The following is a 20,336-nucleotide window of genomic DNA, read 5'->3' as shown; positions in this document are numbered from 1 at the left end:
ATAGGAGGTAGAAGAGGAAGGTAGAGAATTTGCTGTTGTAGAAAAAAAATACAGTTCCCAAAGAATGAGAGATGGAGGAAAAGAAAAGGAGAAAGGAAAAAGAGACTTCCTTTTTTTCTGTTTTCTTACTAAATTTCTTTCCTCATTGTTTTTTGTCCAGGCATAATGAAGTTCATGGGAGACTTCCCACTGAAAGGTCAGACTGAACAGGACCTGGTCACCACTATACTGAAGGTACACAGGCAAACACACTCTCTTACATATTTGATTGGCTTTTAAAATACTAAGACGATAAACAGATTGACTTACACGTGATGTATCTAAGTGAAATTGAAGGAAAACATCAACGACATTGTTGTCTTCAATGCATGTGCTCATGAATCTAGTTAATTGGGGACCATGGCCTGATAAAAGATGAAGCCTACTGCCAGTTGATGAAGCAAGTCACCGCCAACACCAGCTCCAAACCGTGAGAGTCTTCAACATTTTACATCACACACTGACTGAGGACTTCTAGCGTGGCCGTAGAGAGGCTTACATTTTACAGCTGTGTGTATTCTGTGTAGTGACAGTTGTCAGAGAGGATGGAGGCTGCTGTACATCCTGGCAGCTTTCCATCGCTGCTCTGATGTCATGAAGCCGTTTCTGCTGAAGTTCCTGCAGGATGCCTGCGACAGCCCCGGGATGCAGTACCAAGGTAGACAAACCAGCCATCAAGTCCAATGAAAAGATGCTGCAGCCCATCAACAACCTAACACATCTCAAATCATAAATCCATCTCTACCAGTCTGATCGATGTGCTGCTCTTAATTCACAGGTGTTGCCAAGGCATGTGAGCAGAATCTGAGGAGGACTTTTCAATACGGCGGACGTATACAGTATCCCAACAGCATGGAACTCAAAGCTATGCTGGTTAGTCTCTTAATTCAGTCATGCAGCGTTCTTTAAAGGGCTTATATATGGAAAAATGTGCACCAAATCTAAAAAGAAACCACAAGAAATGACTAATAATGTAATGATTGCTGTGTGCTTCATAACTTTGTTAAATGTAATAGATACAGTATGTTCCTCTGAATGCATCAAAAACAGCCATAAAAGCCGATGTTACAATGTCAATATATGCATGAAATTGTAATGAGATGTTAGAATATTTAATGGAAAAAAACAATTCAGTAGATTTTATTTCAGCTTACTTGTCTTTATCATTTGAGCTTTATATTTGTCATAAACAATGTATATGGTATCATAAATGATGCATGAATGTTTAGAAGTTTAAGTTTTAGGATTTGTTAACTTATACAACACTAATTAGACTACAGTAGTGTTGATACTTTTCTTAAGGCGTCTGTCGTGTTAAAGTGTGAGTTTGTTTAGCAGCTGCTCTTAGTAACAGCTGTACACTCCATGCTGGTGTAAACTCATATTACGTTTCTCTTCTGATTGGTTGTTTGTGTGCAGGCTGGGCGGAGCTCCAAGAGACAGCTGTTCCTGCTGCCGGGTGGGATCGAACGGCACTTGAAAATCAAGACGTGCTCCGTGAGTGATGCACACACACACGCACGCGCACACGCACGCACGCACGCACACACACACACACGGAGTGAAATGATCAATTCTAAAGAAAAGCATCATTGTATTGTAGCCTTGTTAGACCTGAGTGTAGATTTCATATTGGACAGAAAACAGTTGCTGCATTCGTAGATCAACATGACTGCAGCATTGCTGAATTTCTTTATTTCAGGTTGCCTTGGATGTCATCGAGGAGCTCTGCTACGAGATGGGACTTCACAGGGTGGAGGCTTTGGATGAATACGCCGTCTTTTTGGTCACACACAAAGGTTTAACGAGGATCTAGCGCATCATAGTACAAACCTACAATGCAAACACTCTTGATATTGACCAATACACTACAGACATTAATCAAAGTGTGTTTCTGTGAAGGTCAGAACGTGCGTCCCCTGAACAAGCGTGAATACATCCTGGACATTGCTACAGAGGCAGAGCCAGTGGACGCCAACTACAGTCTGTGGTTCAGGAGAGTCATATGGAGTCTGGCTCTCAAACTCGACAACGAGCTTTATGTCACCATGCACTACAATCAGGTAAAGATCTATGAAATAAAGCCGATGTCCTGTTTCTACTCGAGCTAATCCGGTCTGACGTTTTGGCTCATATTCTTCCCGTGTGGCTGGTTTTTAAATGATTTAGACATGGAGGTACATTAAATATTACCTCTATAGGCCCGTTGGCAGAATTGCTGTCCGACGTTCTCCATTGGAGGACCTGATCCACGCCTCCGTGTTGTTAGCTTGACCACCAGCTGATGTCAGCTTTGCCATTTGTGTGACAGTGGACTCACTTCAACTAGGACAGTCTGACACACACACGGAAGATGTGTCAAGATTTTGAATTTCCTGTCACAAAATGAGCAGTGGCATACAGTAAAGTAAACTCTGTGTCTCTTGTGAAGGTGTTGCCAGACTACCTGAAGGCCTTGCTGAGTGTGGTTCCTCATGGTAAGGCCAGTGACCCGCATATGCAGCAGATCGCCAGACTGGCTGCCCTGCAGCACCGTGCCAAGGACACCGTCTACCTGCCCACCTTGTAAATACCGTCTACATAGACATACACACATTTACTTTTTTATCTAGCAGTGTCAGTACTGTGATCTTTCCTGTCAGTTTCACACAGCTGAACCTCCGTACACAGATGCTTACAATCACCCACAAAACTTTATTTATATTTATAAACAAGTTTAATAAATTAATTTATAACTGCTTCCTCTGATGTACCACCGGTTTGCTTTTTGTGTGTGATTGAAGGCGTGAGATGCAGGAGTGCGTCCCCCCACAGTTCTACAGCAAACAGGGTTCACAGCATTGGCTGAATATGGCAACTCAACACATGCAGCAGGTCCAGCCCTTAAACCCAAACCAGGCTCGTGCACAGTTCCTCGGTAAGACCACAGCTAGATATAAATATATGTAGATATAAACGGCTTAGTTACATTGAAGAGTAATGAAGATAATAATTGTTTTAAGCTGCACTTACCTGTCGTGTAGCTGCTTTTCTTCAAAATAAGTGACTCTTGGGTTGAATGTGCTACTGTAGTAAAAGTGACCCATCCTGTGTTTGTCCCAGGTCTGGTCAGTGCCTTCCCCATGTTCGGCTCCTCCTTCTTCTACATCCAGAGCTGTAGCTCCGCCTCCATCCATGCCCCGTGCATCCTGGCTGTAAATCTGAACGGACTGCACTTTCTTCACAAGGATACTCATGTATGTCACACTCACTCACAGCCACACATACAAATCATCCACTCAAGCACAGATTCAGTCTGTGTAACGTTGCATGATTCACATTCAACAATATGGCAGCAGTCAGCTGAGTGTTTGTAACAGTATTCATTTTAAGCTTTACTCATTTAACGTCGCCAAGATCAATTTACGCAAAAAAGCAAACTTCTGCAAAAACAGAATTAGTCCAAAATACAGAATTTGGCTCCCCCTGTTGGTCGGTGTGTTCGCTGTCTGCTTTTATCTATTGAATCCTGTATTGTGCATATCTCTCTGTCAGAGTAAGACTGTAAGTTTTTCATTGCCTGTTTGTGTGTGTATTCATACATATATTTGTTTTGTGTGTGTGTGTGTGAATAGGAGGCCATGGTGCGTTTCCCTCTGAAGGAGGTCCAGTCAACTCGCACTCAGAGGCCGACTTCAGGCTCCAGTTATCCGTATGTGGAGATCATGATCGGAGACCTGCTCAACCAGCGCATCACACAGCTACAGCTGGAGCAGGTGTGTGTGTGTGTGCGTGCCTGAGATACAGTCAGAGAGAGTTGATGAAAGAGAGCTGCAGTTACAATATGCATATGTAGTTTTTATGTGCATTTCCCTCATAAATGCCATGTTGTGTCTGTGTGTGTATGTGTGTGTGTGTGTGTTTGTTTGTTTCTGCATTTCCAGGGCCTGGAGCTGTGCCGAGTCATCGCCATGCACATGGAGAACATGTTGTCAGTCAGAGAAAAGAGACTCACTTTGCCACCAAGTGAAATCACCCTGCTATAACACACACACACACACACACACACACACACACACACACACAGAGAAGACATTTTATGCCTCATAAATTAACTGCATCTACCTCTATTTAGAAAAATAGAATATTTTGATATGTACAGCTAACGTTGATGACATAGTTTGCGAAAACAGGTGAACTCAATTAGAGCTGCAACCAAAGATTATCTTCTTCATTAAACGTTTGATCTATAAAATGTCAGAGAAGAGCGAAACATTAAAATCATAATTCCCCACAGCCAAAGTCCAAACAGTCCAACAGTCCAACAGTCCAGACCCCTAATATATTAATTTTACTATCGTAGAACAGTAAGAAAAGCAGCATATTATATTCAATATTCACATTTGGGACACCGGGATAATTGAATTTTGGGGATTTAAACGATTATACACACAGCATTAGCATAAAGTAGGAAAAGGCATATGTATATTTATCGTTATCTTTCTGAACATGACATGTACACTCGCTATATCAGTGTCGCCTTCTACCTTACATTTTCACACACACACGAACACACACACCACTGAGTGTAATACATTCATGTGTCTATGATGCAATGTAAGAAAGTCAGACTTCTATAAATTACCAAACACATTTATGTTTTCAGTTTGACATTTTTAGCCAAAACTGTTAAAGCTCTTGTCTGCCATGGCTGCTTTATAGGGTTGAGACTATAAGAGCTAAGGCCTCTTTACCCACTTCATCCGAGTTATGTTAGCATTGATCCGAGGAGCAACACTGAATTGAAATGTGATCTTGCACTGAACAAGAGTAGAAACCTCTGGTGTGGTTGGCTCTCCTCAAAGAAACTGAAATGTGTGAAACTTAAGTGTAACCTTATCTTCCCTTTAAACACTAATAGATGCTTGTGGTTTGACATAATACATATTTTTATTCATGAGGCTGGAGTTAGAGTAGCCTACATAAATTATTTATGAACCCATACGGTTTTGTTTTTTAAAATGAAAACGAGACAGGAAATCGTGACAAGAAAATATTTGAGGAAGCACATTTTTGGCGCACAGTTTAAAGGCCACATCACTGAACTCTTTGCACTAATTAAAATGATTATTTATACAATTTATGTATGTTTTTGTAAATAGCTGTTGTACATAACGAATGCATGTGAATAATGCTGTACATTAAAGTTTGTAGCATAAATTACTCTGGTGTTTGAATGTTCATTTTTTTTAAATTAATTATTAAAAATGTACAAGTAGAATTTCATCAGAGACAGCCAGATAAAATACAGCATATATATATATATATATATATATATATATATATATACAGCATATATATATATGTGTGTACATAAATTGAGTGCATAAATACAAGATAAAAATAAGTAAATACTTAATATAACAGAGGTGAATGCTGCAGGTTTTCAGATTGACAGGTCAGTTTCATTATTTTTTAAAGATGACACACAATTTTTAGTTTCCTGAATTCTGCATTCCTGCATATTTAAATTGAAAATAATTTAAATTTAAGACCACTTAATTTCCTTTCATTGGATGATACCAACATGTTTCCAGAGAATATAGAAAACAGCTTTTTGCTTTATTTAGATAACGGTTATAAATATATTAACATATATTTCAACAATAGAAGATGAACAAGTTGACTTGCTTTGTCATTATTAACCATCACAAGTCATTTACTGTGTGATGGTTTCATTTTCCATACTGGACATACTGGACGTTTCACGCTTTGTATCACCGGATGTAGGAGGGGACGTACATCCGGTGCGTCTCGTGCTGCAAACCGAACGTACCCCTCCTCTCCACAGCGCTTTGGCTGTGTGGGCGTGTCTGAGTAATTGCTCGCAGATTTCTTCGCCCTGATTGGTTGACAACAACGGGGGTCCGTGTGAACCAAGAGTGGGGGGGACAGAGAGACTGTGGTCAAACCCACCGCGACCTAAACAGCAGCAGGAGGGAGGAGAGCCGCAGCAGCGTCGCTTTCAGCCTGAATGGGCTAGTCGGTTAGCTTAGCTTAGCATCGTCCGAGAACTCTCCCGTGTTTTCCCTCTGCTCCTCCCAGCAGTGCTGCCTCCACACCGCCCGGCTTCAACATGATGAAGTTTAGGTTTCGTCGGCAGGGCACCGACCCGCAGAGAGAGAAGATAAAACAGGAGCTGTTCGCCTTCAACAAGGTAAAGTAACGGGACGAGGGGACAGGAGAGGAGACGAGACGAGACGAGAGGAGGGGGGTGGAGAAAGGGAGCGAGAGGGTTTCCTCCTCCTCTTCTGCTGCTCCACTAAACTATCTATCTCTAAACTGGACCTTTAAAGCCGTGCACTCTGCAGCATTTAGTCCCGGCCTCTCCTCCTCCTCCTCTGTTTTTCTGTTTGCAGCTCGATGTGATATGTATGTGTGTGTGTGTGTGTGTGTGTGTGTTTTAGTGCAGGCTGGACTTGGACGCTCTCAGGGGGCTTTGTCGATGTGTGTGTGTGTGTGCGTGTGCGTGCGCACGCGAGGTTCAGTTGTTTTCACCCACCTCGTGTTAATTGGCTTTCACCCAAAAAACGAGGCCCCGCGTTCAAAAGTGGTGCTTTTCACCAATAACTCACCTTTTTGTGAACCAAAACATCACTGTAATTAACCATAATGTCATTATGTCAGTGATGGAAGGGATCAATAACTAGAATAGTGTGAGTTGTGTTGATTTTATTTCATTCAGATATTGATCAAGATGGCTGTCTGTGTGGTGACAGTTTTGACCCTTTTCATGGATTTTCCATAAAAGCTTCCACAACACCATGAATACATATCTTACAGGAGGCGTGTTCCTGTCTGCTTCTGCGGTGCTTTGAGCCTAAACCTCTCGTTTTAGTGTTTGATTTCACATCCACATGGTTGTAATGCAGTTTGTGTGCATCCTGAAGCCAACATCAACATGATCAGCCTCTCCTCCTCTCTAATCAATGCTGAAATGTATTTCAGCAGCTCCACTTTCAGTAATCTGCATCTCGTCACCACTGTAGCTGAACTGTCCCGAGCCTTTAGGTAGATTGAAGTCCGTGGATTGTATTGATTGTGCAAATCAAATATGAGTTGCCGGTGATCTTCTTACATGACTTGCACATTACCAACAGTCTCCACACTGAGCTCTGCTGCGGCCTTGAACTCGGGTTGGACGAGGCCGAGGTCTAAAAGTAGAGCACTTTGGAACTTCTTTTGATGTTGAAAGCCAGACTTTCATCAGTGGACGACATGACAGAATTGACCCCAACGCAACAGGATTATTTGAAATAACACCACAAAAATTTGCATTAAAGAGCCGAAAGTAGGGTTGAAACTAACAAATACTTTCATTATCAATTCATCTTTCATTAGTTTGATCTATCAAAGAGTGAAAAATGTCCATCGCAGTTTCTCAGAGCTCAAAGTGAAATATTTAATTGCTTATTTTGTTGGATAATTAGTCCGAAACCCAAAGACTTTTCATTTACTATCAGAAATGGCACATTTGAGAAGCTGGAACAAAGACATCTGTGCCCCTGAAACTAATTAATTGTCAAAATACATTAAAGTGTATTTAGGTTGTCAGAAAAACAGTTTATTCAGGTTGGCTGAAGAGTGCATCGTGTCTAAAGTCCACGAGCTGTTTGTTGCACTGTGACAACACACATGCGCACACACACTTTTTAAAAGTTTGGCACCAGCTGCCACAACTATCACAGAGGTGGTCTCTCAACAGGACGGTCACTTTGATGTGTCTCTCTCTCTCTGTGTGTGTGTGTCATCAGATATTTAAAAAAACAAAGTGTCACTTAATTTATTCATTCAACCTTTATGTAAATCTCGAGGAATCTTTTGAGGCCACGCCTTCTTTTTCTATGACATTAAATATACAATTGAAACAGAATTTAAGAAAGTAAATAATAAACAAACAACCAGACAACAACAGAGCAGACTAGTTCATAATCGTGGTTTTTAAATCAACCTTTATGTACAATTGTGTAAAGTTTTAACGTGTGTCGTAAAATGTTCCAAAACACTAAAAGCAAGTTTCCCAAAATTTATAGAGCTCCAATTTAACAAGGAAGTGATGTGTGACTGCACGTTGCCATTGAGGGTTTTATAAATAAATACAAACCAACGTCTTGCTATGTTTCAACGCATATCTGAGCTCCCTGCTGGAAACCTAATTTCCACATTTCTTGGACACTCGACCACACAAACGTTAAAGACCCCCCTAGACCTCTTTGTGAAGCAGGTCACGGTCTCTCTCTTTCCTTCTAGATCTAAATGCTTCCCCAGCTGTGTCTTCTCCTCACGTGGGCAGAAGGAAAGAGAAGCTGTGAATTAATGTTAATCCCATTTCATAAAGTCTGTAATAAAGAGAGCTTTTTAAGAACTTTTCCTCTGACTTTATGGAGGGCGTCCTCCCTTTTTGACTCCTCGCTAACTAAACAGTCCGTCTGACATTATCACACAAAAACAATGAATCTGAGTGTTTTCATTGTCTTCTTTCTTGTGTCATCTCTCTCTCTCTCTGGTCTGTTTGTCTTTCCCACTGGTTCACTCTGTGTTTCTCTTCTTTAGACGGTGGAGCATGGGTTCCCTCATCAGCCCAGCGCTTTGGCCTTTGACCCCAAACTGGAACTTATGGCCATCGGAACAAAGTCAGGAGCCATCAAAGTGTATCCTTTACTGCCATCGAGCTCACGTATGTAACACGAGGGTTCAGGTCATCTGACACCGTCGACAACGCTGGGCGATAAACTGGATTTATGAAAAGACCAACTTCATGAGTCTCTCACTGATCCACGTCTACTGATACTACGGCTGTCCTCCACCTAAGAAATCATTAGTCGACTCACATTAACGTGATTTTTGTCGTGTAATCGATTAGTTGATTTAATCGACAGATCTGTAAAACGGAAGAATCTCACAAAAACGCCACTTTTTAAATCTGTTGTTTACCATAAGTAACATCAAAACCACAGATTAGTCGACGAAGAGGGGGGAGGCCTCACTAATGTGACAAATTTAAATGAATAAATTGTCTGAATCCCATTTATAATTAAAACTAAATCCGTTTCCTTGCAACTCAGTCCTCAATCTCCACCTGGTTACGCCGTATTATTCTTGTTTTTATCAAACTAATTGAGATGTAAGTTACGATCTGTGCTGCTGTTGGTTTTCTCGTTTCTCACGATGCCTCGCGGTGCTTTGTGATTGAGGAAAATACTGATCAGATGCATCTGCAGCAGAGCTGTTTATGTAACACCAGTTTAGCAGAGCGCTGCATTGCTGTGTGTGCAGTCTGTCTCTGTGGGGCGTTGCACTGTCTGCACCACTTAAGAGAAGAGGACTTTGTTCCCTTCTGCGCCGACAATATTAGAGGAAAGTTTAGTCGGTTTGCACAATCTGGGTTTTGGTTTTAATAGTTGTGGCTATTGTTCTTTTGGGTTATTAACATTTATTTTGTAGGGTTACTTCTAGAAAGGTGTCTTGTACGAGAGGCAGCGTGAGTGACCAGGCAGCTTGCAAACAAACCCTCAATATCAAAGAGAAGCTGAAGTCGAATGATTACCCAAACTGTGTGTTTTCTGCTTTAGTGGTTGAGTTTAATCAGGTCAGAATGTGGAGGTTTTCTTGCTGCTTGTGTTCCTTCCTGAGCAGACTCTGTTGTAAAGCCACCGCCTCCAAATCACTGCAGTTAAACTTGAGTGAGTAGAACGCTATCCGATGGCCAGAGCTACGAAAACGACACCAAGACTGAGAAGCAACAACATCATCATTACACACACTATTTGGCAGATGCTTTTCATCCTCGGAGGCCCAGAAAACCATAAATGCTTTTTTTGAAATCTTGCGGTCAGTTGGGAATCAAACCCCCAACTCGTGGCAGTGCAGGACTGAGTCTGTTTCAGCGAATCAGATGGACGCCTGAGTGAAGCTGTGCTGGAGATGAGTGCTGGTGTGTCAGACGTTCCAGCGGCTCGGATGCTCATGATTTGTCCACAAGACGATCGTGTAGTTGATGGCAGGCTAACGACATTCAGGCTGCTTTTTATTGTTGCATCATGGTTTGCTCAGAGTCGGACGTCTGGTTAAGCAGCATCGTCATGAAGATGATATTTTAAAGCAGATGTTGAGGTTGATTGTTTTGACCGCTCTCCTCACATGTTTCTTGTTTGTCTCGCGTGTTCGTCACTTGTGAGTGTTCAAGCTGCAGTGAGAGCATGTGATTCATGAACACAAGTGTGTGTGTGTGTGTGTGTGTGTGTGTGTGTGTGTGTGTGTGTGTGTGTGTGTGTGTGTGTGTGTGTGTGTGTGTGTGTGTGTGTGTGTGTGTGTGTGTGTGTGTGTGTGTGTGTGTGTGTGTGTGTGTGTGTGTGTGTGTGTGGAGTCTGGCTGTGGTTGTGTGTTATGTGCTGATGCATTAGACTGGAGAATCAATTCTTTCAGAGAGAGAGAGAGAGAGAGACTGGTGGTACCAGGCACTTCCACCCCAGAGGGAGACGGATGGAGGGGGGAGAGGGATGGAGATAAACGGAGGCAGTGAAGACGAGGGAATGTGAAAGAGATGGAAGGGGAGGAAAAATAACTCCTCTACACGGATCTACCTACTCTAAGAAAACTACTCAGAACTCAGACTAGTCGTCCTGCTTTTTAGCACGTTACCAGCTGCTGTTGGCATGCGTAAACCCACTGAGAATATCTGAGAAGTTAACAGAAGAAAAAGTAACTTGTTTCAAACAGTCATTGCATCAGATCAGCGGTTCAGACTGGAGAACTCTAAAATCATTCAAATAAAACGTTAAAGACGTAAAACCATCTACTTGTGGCATTTATTTAGGTGTGTAACACATACCAGTGTCTCTGGCCTCAGAACAGCGGGTGGGGATCGGCGATGCACTCAGCTGTGTTATCACTAGCGGCCCCTACCAACCGAGGGGCCGGTTAAGAGTAGTGAGTGAGGAGTTAGCGGGCAGTCTATGGCTGCATAACACGAGCATTAAAAGGTGTTTTGAGAGGGTTACAGTCACTGTTACCACGATAGGTCCGTGAGTGTGCAGCCATAAGTGAGCTCCGGAAATATGTTGCAGTTTCCTGCAGCAGAATGCGAGATTAGCCGTGGACAGACACAGACCTGCACACTCACACATGCACGCACGCATTCAAGCAATCGCACGATTCTCCTGGCGGAGATAAGAAGACGAGATTTAGTTTACAATGATACAGATAAAAAAGCTGCAGAGCGCCCTATAAAGGCTGGAATTGGAGTTTGGTGTTTTTCGCTAAAACGATTTATGGACTATCAAAATAGTTTCTTCTTTTTCTGTTAATCCTTGAACTAACTCGGCTCTGATTTCAGGGTTTTTACAAACTTTACCTCAATTTTGTTCTGAACACCAGGTTCCGTTGAAACGAAGAAGTATGTTTTTTAGTGTGTTCACATTCCCTGATAATCTCACAGACTCACTGACTTGGGTTTGACCTGGACAGGATTGCCAGCATACCTGCTAGTACTGTAGCGCGCACACACACACACACACTTCCGGCGTTACTGCCAGATGTGCGGTTTAATTCTCCACACACACTGACGCCTGAGGAGCGTACAGTGTGTGTGTTGAGAGGTAGGAAGAGACAAAAAACTGAAGAGAATAGACGTTAAGTTTATTGACGGTATGACGAAGAAGGAGTTGTAAAAATTGCTAAATGAGTTTGAACTCCTGTTCTCCATCTTGGCCGCAATGGTTTCTCCTCCTCCTGCTCTCTTTCAGCCTCTTTGCTCGAGTTTTTTCTCTCGTTGTTTCCCGTCTCTCCGTCGTGTTTATAAAGGCAGAGTCATATTACGCCCTGAGAGTTTCTGCTTGGACCACAGACGGGGGCTCAGCAGAGGGAAGGGGGACGATGTGCTGTGTTTTTTTTTTTTTTTAACGTATGTTGAGAGAGATCATGTGTGTGTGTGTGGGGGGGCGGGGGGGGTCGATCTTGAGGAGTCTGTCTCCTGTCGAAGAATGTGTGTTTCACTGCCCTGGGTTAACCCTCCCTCTCTCTCTGTGTGTGTGTGTGTGTGTGTGTGTGTGTGTGTGTGTGTGTGTGTGTGTGTGTGTGTGTGTGTGTGTGTGTGTGTGTGTGTGTGTGTGTGTGTGTGTGTGTGTGTGTGTGTGTGTGTGTGTGTGTGTGTGTGTGTGTGTGTGTGTGTGTGTGTGTGTGTGTGTGTGTGGATAGGGTGAGTAAGAGCTTTGTTGCTGAGTCTCGTCTTAATAAAGGAAGCTTTTGAATTGGTTTCCAAGACGACCAGCGCAGTTGCCAGGGATGAGAAGTGCTCGAGGGCATTGAAAGTCTGCAGCTCTGCACGTCGGGCAGCAGAGTTCGCTGGTAGAAACGCATCAAATTTGGGTAAAAATGTCAGAAGAACGGTAGTATAGTACCTGCTAGTAACCCTCACACACACACAATAATATGAAACTGTGACTTTATCTGGACAACGTTGAGCCACACTGAAACTTTGTGACCATGAAGCGTCCGTATCGGCAATCACACAGTCAGAGGACGACAAATATTGACACACACACACAGCAGAGCTTTGATCGGTGTGTTTGTGAGCTCCAGCTGTCAGTTCTGTCTGTCTGACATCCTGTTGGACACACACACACACACACACACACACACACACCACGCGCTGAGCTGATTCATCGGCTCTTATCTCTTGACGAAGTTGCAAATGCTCGCATGAGTTTGTCTGTAAGATTGTCTTTTTTAAAGCGGCCATTTTCTTTTTTTAATTGGTGTTTCTTCACGTTTTAGAAGCTGCCGTGTCGCAGAACTGTCGCAGCTTGAAATCGGTGCTTTCACGCTGTGAGTCATCCTCTCTTGCAATGTCACAGCGAGGACACGTCGCACACTGAACGGACTGAATTAACATTCTGCGTTTTTTGTCCTTTGAGGCCTGAGGGGTCGACTCTGACCGCGGGTCTTGAACTGTTTTTTGGTAGATTGTGGTGAAAACAGTAAATTCTAAGCTCTTTTGTGCAACACGATTCCCTTTCAGTCGTGCAGCAGCCAGAGCTTTTCCTCAACAATCCCCATCTTTTTTCCATTTGTACCGAGTCACGTACATTTGTTTTCATGCTGTGGTTTGTGTTGGAGGCTGATGTGTTGAGAGAACACTACAAAACATCTCCCATGTTATGTAATCTGGATTCTTTTTGTTGTTTGGCATTAAATGAATCAATAAGTCGGTATTTAATTGGTGGGGTTTTTAATCCAGTTGGAGATACAGCCTTTAACATTCCTCCCACCCTTCACCTCCTTCTCTCTCCTCACACACACACACACACACACACACACACACACACACACACACACGGCCTTCTCTCTACTAACGTTCTTTCACTATTTCAGTCTCTCTTTCTCATTCCTCCCATCGCGTCTCTCTGCTTCTACTCTGTCTCACTCAACCTCTTCCTCTTCCTCCTCCTCTGTCCCGTCTTTGGTACGTGCCGGTCTCCTCACCCCCACACCTAGACAGATGAATGACCACACACACACACTCGTCTGTCCAGTTGGCAGCAGGTTGGGGGGGGGGGGGCTGTCTGGCGTTAAAGGGGTGTGTGTGGTCTCACAGAGTTGGACAGACTGGAGAGGCTGTTGATAAGAAAACATTTACACAGATGGACACATCAGTTCCTAAAGGGCTGAATTATTAGTGGAGACGCACACAGTAGAGAGTAATAATAGTGCTTAATGGCCTATTAATGCGACTAATTTAAGTATTTGATAGAGATGCTGATCCGATACCAGTGTTGAGAGACTGGGATCGTTCTGTAATGAGGCTGATGGGAATGTCGTTGGTTTTTCAGGTATTTGGTCGTAAGCTAAAGTATTGGACGGATTCTAAATTTGACCTGATGATGATGTTTAAAAGTTAAAGTGATTACAATTCATCATGAGGGGACCATGAATGTCTTTACAACATGTCATGGCAGTCATCCCGTAATAAACTTTGAGAGAAGCTAACATTAGTTGATGAAATACTTCTAGAAGTTGACCTGGTTGTGAAACTCGCAGCTTCACATCAGCTGGCCCTTAAAAGTTGCTCAACACTCTGAGACGGTCCAGCGAGGCGTGGCGCTTCACTCGGACAGAGTTCTGCCAGAACATGAACCCGGACCTCCTCACATTGGGATCAGGACCAGTTTTATGGGAGCATTTCTTCTGTTGCTATCGAAATCAGTCACTTTACTTTCTGTTATTCTTTCTGTCCTTTGTTAAACTTCTTTAACACTCGAGTGAGCCTTGTACACAGCTGCTATTTTTATTTTATTATGTCTCTGGAAAGCTGAGAATCTTGTGATCTGATTGATGCAAACCATTTCAGTGCTGTTCTCAGACCCCCAACAAGCAAACCAGCTCACCTGTGAAGCCTCATTATTAATCCACCGATTGATAACGATCTTGTTACATTGGCAAAGGTCCAGACGATCCAAACCAGTAAAACATTTAGTCCAAAACATATTATTAATGTTAAAAGAAAAAACTTCTTGCAGTGTTGCCTTTCAATATAGACCAACCCCATGCATGCCCTGGTTCAAGAACAGCTTTAATTTACTCTGGGCATTCCTTGGGTAGGCGTTTTCAGGAGGCAGCACAGGTAGTGATATTTTGCCCAGAGAGCAGTGACACAAGGGTGTTTAAGTTCCATCGTTCCAGATCTCAAAATCATTATGATTCATCCTCTGTGGACCCTGAATGTTTGTAGTGTGATAGATAAACTTTGTATTTGACAGTTGAGTATGTCTGTAAGTTTGAGTTGTCCCGTGTTGGGGGGGGGGAGTGTACACTGTGCGTGTGGGAGTGAAGGGGAGTGTGTGTGTGTGTGTGTGTGTGTGTGTGTGTGTGTGTGTGTGTGTGTGTGTGTGTGGGGTTGGAGAGGTACTAGCTGAGGGGGAGGATGCAAATGAGATGGGATTGTTTCTCTAGTGGGTGGGTGGAGTTGTTTGGCTTGTCTTCTTGTAGACAGCCTTTTGCCAGGCGTGTGTGTGTGTGTGTGTGTGTGTGTGTGTGTGTGTGTGTGTGTGTGTGCGCCTGTGTGTGTGTGTGTGTGCCTGTGCCTGTGTGCCTGTGCCTCAGAAGTTTAGAGCTAAATCTAATTTGACTTGTGTAAGTTTTCCTGGATTTATTTTATTTTTTTAAACTTTTCTGACTTTTTCTCTGGCGATCTAATCCTTGTTCTGTGTGTGGTCAACTTATACATTCATCCTTGGATCCAGTGATCCATCCTTCCTTCCTGTCCGTCCCAATCTTCTGTCACGTCTGTGTGTCTGACATGGAGGACAATGCCCTCTGTTTGTCTGTATTCAGACCGTGAAATCGCTTTATCCTTGCTAACGCTCTCTCTCTGCATCACCGGGCAATTGCACAGTGTGTGTGTGTGCGCTTGAGAAAGAGACAGTGATTCAGTGATTATGAGTTACTGTAGGCCTCCATTGTGAGCTATCAGGCTTCTGTGGCGAGCAGTGCAGCAAAGCTCCGCGTGCTTCATGCTTTCCTTGCACAGATCATCACGTTGAACCAGTGTGTCATTCAACAGGTTGCTCAAAGATTTAAGTCTCCAGTGTTGATTTCTTGTTTCTGAACTTTGTGAGGAACATTTCAACACCGTATCACCAAAGACCATCTGTACAGAGTGTGTCCTCGCTGCTCGTCTCACTGCTGTGGTTCATTTTTATTGATGCTTTCAATTTTTCATTTCCAAATTGGTTTGAGGAGGCGTTTGAATGACTTTGCCTTGAGTCGGTGTTTCCAGCTCTTTACAGAGTAAATGGTCCTTCATCGTTCAGTGTTACAACCTTTTGTTTCTGTGTTTTTAAACTGCGGGAAACGCCTCTGACGTTCTTGGCAAAGCATCCTCAGAATTGGCAGCATTTGTTTGTCTCTCATTACTGTTATCTTTATCCACATATCTATTAGCATATCTTTATGTGACATGTTCTGAAGAGGCAATCAGTCCTGGATGTTTATCAGAAGTGTAATTAGGGAAAAGTTGAGGAAGAGAACTGGCAGTTACCATTTTAACATAAATAAATAAATAGTGTTGCTTTGTTTTCAGTCACGCTAGCATCATGACACTTTGATCCAGACTGAAATAACTCGCCAACTATTGAATGGATTGTGTTGAAATTCAGTGCAGACATTCATGTCTTCTTCAGAATGAATTGCACTGACTTTGATGATCCACTGACTTTTCCTCTCACGCCAAATGTGACCAAATACATAGAAAAACTAAAAACGTCCCCATGAGTCTCAGCTGGTGATATGACAACAACGTACTTGCTACACATCAGCATGTTAGCGTTGTCGTTGTGAGCATGTTAGCATGCCGAGCTTAGCATTTAGTTCAAAGCATTTACACATTTAATATCTGCCCAGTACTAATGAGGGCTTTTATTATTAGCCAATGAGCAGATGCCATGGGGGAGGGAGAGGAGACACACACACGCACACACACACACACACTAATGACATCATGACCGGCAATCCCCTCCTCCAGCTGTCCTCTGACATCACCATGACCAGGAAGTAAGTGTGTGTGTGACCCATGGGCCACAGTTGAGCTTTTGTATTATTTTTTTGTCGCCGTCTTTATCCCACACACACACACTTTGTTTGCCCTCCGACCTTAAAGCAATAAAAAGCTCTGCCCTGCTTTACGACTGTCCTGCTGCCTGTCGGCCATATTTCCTCGGGGTTGTGTGGAATGAAAAAAGTTTGGAACAGGAGATGGTAGTTGCCGGGTTCCTGTCAGAGGTGCTACAGATCAGCCAAGTGTCCCGGCTCTGACTCTTAAATAGTAATTAGTGGTCTTATTTCTGTTCTCCGTGTACTGACAGCTTTCTTTGCACTCTTTTCTTGCACAGCCAGCTTTAAATGTGTGGGAGCCGCTGTATAGATCTGTGATGACTGAGTTGTGGTCATCGTTGCATAGCTGGAATACACAGACAAACCGCTGCTGTCCATCTGGTTTCCTTCTGATCAGCGGTGGAACTCTTTTCACTTACTTTCCCGTCCGTTTTCTCACTTATAAAGGTCTGTACACACCGAGGGTGTGAAGAATAAACACCAAAATGCACAATACTCGCCTCAGAGTATTATTTGTGTTGAGCTTTTATTGTGAAGGGGAAGATGTAAATGTCAGGAGTAGATCTGGTCCATGCTGCCTTTGTCAAGGTTAAAAGTAGTAGTGAAGTTTGCCGTCTTGGTTCTGACTACAGAGCCTCCGGGTTGTTGTTGCAGAATATGAGATATTTCTTTTAATTGTGTTTAGTTTGTCCCCCTCACTTGTACTTGACTGGTTCATGACATGCGAGTGTTTGTTCCTCACACGCCTCCAGCTGGCTGAGACATGTGTGAATTAAAGTTACGTAGTTTTCTATGAACCTGAGAATCGGAGCAGAGTGGAGAGAAGTCTGAAGAAGAGCGTTACCAAGAGCTTCAAAAGGAAGGCAGCAGATAAAATGTTGGTATTGAAACTCCACTGGACCCCCATGTAGTGACCTTTCCTCTAACAAGAGAACTGTTAGAGAACAGTGGAAAGAGAGGGTTAAAGAAATTGTGGAATGAGTAATCCCTCACTGTATCTCACAGAGGTTGAGAGTGGAGGGATAGAAGGAAAGAAAGGAGGAGAAGATAAGTGGATCTGTAAACAAATCCTCCTGGGCCAGTAGGAAAGATAACACCCCCGCCACGTGATGTACGACTAGGAATTAAAAGAGAAGGAAATTAAATATATATGTAGTTATAATATCTTCCATGAAAATAGATAATATAAAACGATGGTGGTAGCAAAAATATAAAACCAGCTCTCCACTCAGTCCTAATACAAACACCAGAGGGAACTCCCCAGATTCCCTCTTATTTTTCTGCATTTTTAATCCACATTCCTAAAGGTTTATGTAAGCTGTGTGTCAATATTTCTCACGTGTGTGTGTGTGTGTGTGTGTGTGCAGCTGCTAGTGTGTGTTTGTGCTAATTTGCAGTTTAGACCAATTTAGCGTAGTTGTGTACTCTGCGTCACAGTTCTTAAGTGTAGCTTTTTATTTTATCAGCTGAGCTTCATTTACTGGACTAACGAAGAGAGGACTCTGAAGTTTGCTGCTGATTACACACACTTACAGACGCGCACGCACACACACACACACACACGCGCGCAGAGTGGTGGTTATGAGCATCTGCGTCATCTGGTGTTATAGGCTTCTAATTTCTCCTCTACTATTAGACCTAACCAGTGTGTTTCTTCTGGTTTACAGCGCAGAATTACCAGTTTAGCTGTTCATAGTTTCTGTCACTTCAGTTTCTATTTTGAAAAGAAAACGTTTTCTCCATCAATTACAGCACGACGGTGGCAGATATACAGGATGTATTGATGTGTAAATATTGTTCCTAGTTGTGTAATGTACTGCATAAACCTGGTTAAACTAAATAATTCCCAACAATCCGTTATATAGACTACAATTAAGTCCCGGCTATGTTTGTTTGTCGCTGCGCTTGCAGCTGAAGGTGGACTTTAAATTTGTCTTTTCAGTATCAAAGCTTGCTTTGTTGTGAATTTCCTTGACGGGACTCTCGCAGCTACGGCTCTCCTGGTGTGGAGTTCACAGGACTACACAGAGACACCACTGCCGTCACACAGATCCACTTCCTGCCTGGACAGGTAAGATGCTTATTTCCCTGAATTTAAGGACTCCTTTTTGTGACGAGAGTGGTGGCCAAAGTGATGCTCACATTCATTTTTGATCTGTGATAGGGCCGCCTGCTGTCACTGCTGGATGACAACACGATTCACCTGTGGGAGCTGGTGGCCGGCCCCCCTAGAGAGGTGGGAGGGGTTAAGAGAGAAGGCGTGGTCTATCTAGAGGAAGTGGACAGCTACAGCCTCCCAGGAAGACCCGGTATTGAGAGCTGCAGGTACGTTAAAGCCTGTTCATACATCTTTTTGCTTTTAAATGTATAATCCCTGAAGTTGTCGTCATTTCAAAGCCAATGTTTTAATGATATGATAAGGATTATGCTCGGATTATAATTTAAAAGGACACAGTTCTCAAAGCAGGCGGCAACCTCCAGGTATGAGAGGTGACTCTAATGCTGAAGTGCCTTAAACTTGCATTCTCTCTACTGACCAGCAGGGGGTCAGTTTTCGGTCACCTAAAAATGTCTTTTCTAACTTTCAGTTGTAGTTTGCTCCAAAGAGACGGGTGAATTTGTCCCATTCTGATTCATATTCAAATGAGTGACGGCGTCACTCTTTTCCCTCTTCCTCCTCCTCTTCTTCTTCTTCTCAGTGCCACTCGGGTGACCGTCCTCCTCTTGTTGAGGTCCAGCGACCTGCTGTGCATCGGGACGGAGGGAGGGGGAGTGTACTTCCTGGAGTTGCCCCGTCTGTCACTGAAGGACAACCAGACGCTGCTCCAGGATCAGGTCATGCAGAGGTGAGAGTGTAAAGGACGCACAGTTGGTGGATATGTTTGTAAAGTTGATCGCTGCATTATCAATAATAATATTCCAGCTCTTCTTTATTCTGCATCGATACATATAACGAATCGCTCTAAAGTGCCTCTTCGTCTCTGTCAGTGTGTCTTCATTTAAACACTCCAGTTTCCTCTTCTCACAGCTCCACCTGAGCTGGTCAGACACACACACACACACACACACACTTGCAGAAACAAATATCCCTCTTGACTGCTAACAGCAGCAGCAGGCAGGTCGGGGTCATGTGGTTCAGGGACCATGAGAACGGTCAGATCTCCTGAACGTTGTTTGGACAGTAGAGGAGAGATGTACAGGTGAACTGTGCAGTTTGCTGAGTCGTAGTAATTTAAGTTTTTAGATGTGAGTGAGGAGCACTGAATCGGATAAAGTTAATAATATCTTTAGTTAAAGTTGTCAAAGAACTGATGAAGCATCTGTTTTGGGACATTGTTGTTGCATTAGATATGTGCAGTAAATCTTGGATAGGAATTTGAACAGATGGGGTTTTGTTTTTTAGGAAAAGGAGTTTGGGTGAATAAAATAGAATCCAGTGAAGTGCAATAAAAAAGCAAGTTAAGCTAAAAAAGCAGCAACTTTCTTGCCTCACTTGTAAAAATATAGACTGTCAGACCTCTTTTAAAACACTTTAAGATGTTTTTTTTTACTCTTTGGTTCTGTCAGATGAGAAATGTCTATATTTGTGTTTTTGTCTGTGCTCGTCACACCAGTTTGAAGTGGGCGGGGCTCAGTCGGATAAAATTGAT

The 20,336-nt window shown here is 43.1% G+C and overlaps 2 protein-coding genes across 2 annotated transcripts in view; both read left to right on the top strand.

Annotated features, from left to right (window-relative positions):
- myo15aa (myosin XVAa) overlaps positions 1 to 4,064 on the top strand; it is a 34,095-nt gene extending 30,031 nt beyond the window's left edge. Inside the window, exons 57-68 of the mRNA XM_076086725.1 lie at positions 161 to 234; positions 387 to 469; positions 567 to 697; positions 818 to 912; positions 1,459 to 1,536; positions 1,742 to 1,838; positions 1,942 to 2,102; positions 2,471 to 2,604; positions 2,823 to 2,956; positions 3,142 to 3,275; positions 3,654 to 3,794; positions 3,963 to 4,064. Of these exons, the coding sequence (XP_075942840.1) occupies positions 161 to 234; positions 387 to 469; positions 567 to 697; positions 818 to 912; positions 1,459 to 1,536; positions 1,742 to 1,838; positions 1,942 to 2,102; positions 2,471 to 2,604; positions 2,823 to 2,956; positions 3,142 to 3,275; positions 3,654 to 3,794; positions 3,963 to 4,064 (1,364 nt within the window). The remainder of the gene's footprint in view (positions 1 to 160; positions 235 to 386; positions 470 to 566; positions 698 to 817; positions 913 to 1,458; positions 1,537 to 1,741; positions 1,839 to 1,941; positions 2,103 to 2,470; positions 2,605 to 2,822; positions 2,957 to 3,141; positions 3,276 to 3,653; positions 3,795 to 3,962) is intronic.
- Positions 4,065 to 5,978: 1,914 nt separating this feature from the next.
- The window catches only part of llgl1 (LLGL scribble cell polarity complex component 1), a 31,217-nt gene continuing 16,859 nt past the window's right edge, over positions 5,979 to 20,336 (top strand). Inside the window, exons 1-5 of the mRNA XM_076086453.1 lie at positions 5,979 to 6,235; positions 8,632 to 8,729; positions 18,676 to 18,757; positions 18,851 to 19,011; positions 19,386 to 19,532. Of these exons, the coding sequence (XP_075942568.1) occupies positions 6,155 to 6,235; positions 8,632 to 8,729; positions 18,676 to 18,757; positions 18,851 to 19,011; positions 19,386 to 19,532 (569 nt within the window). The 5' untranslated portion in view covers positions 5,979 to 6,154. The remainder of the gene's footprint in view (positions 6,236 to 8,631; positions 8,730 to 18,675; positions 18,758 to 18,850; positions 19,012 to 19,385; positions 19,533 to 20,336) is intronic.

Source organism: Anarhichas minor, unplaced genomic scaffold (genome assembly GCF_050575085.1).
Source record: "Anarhichas minor isolate MPS153535 unplaced genomic scaffold, ASM5057508v1 ptg000007l, whole genome shotgun sequence".
Taxonomy (NCBI): domain Eukaryota; kingdom Metazoa; phylum Chordata; class Actinopteri; order Perciformes; family Anarhichadidae; genus Anarhichas; species Anarhichas minor.
Note: the sequence above shows the minus strand (reverse complement) of the source record. Positions and strands in the feature narration are given on the sequence as shown.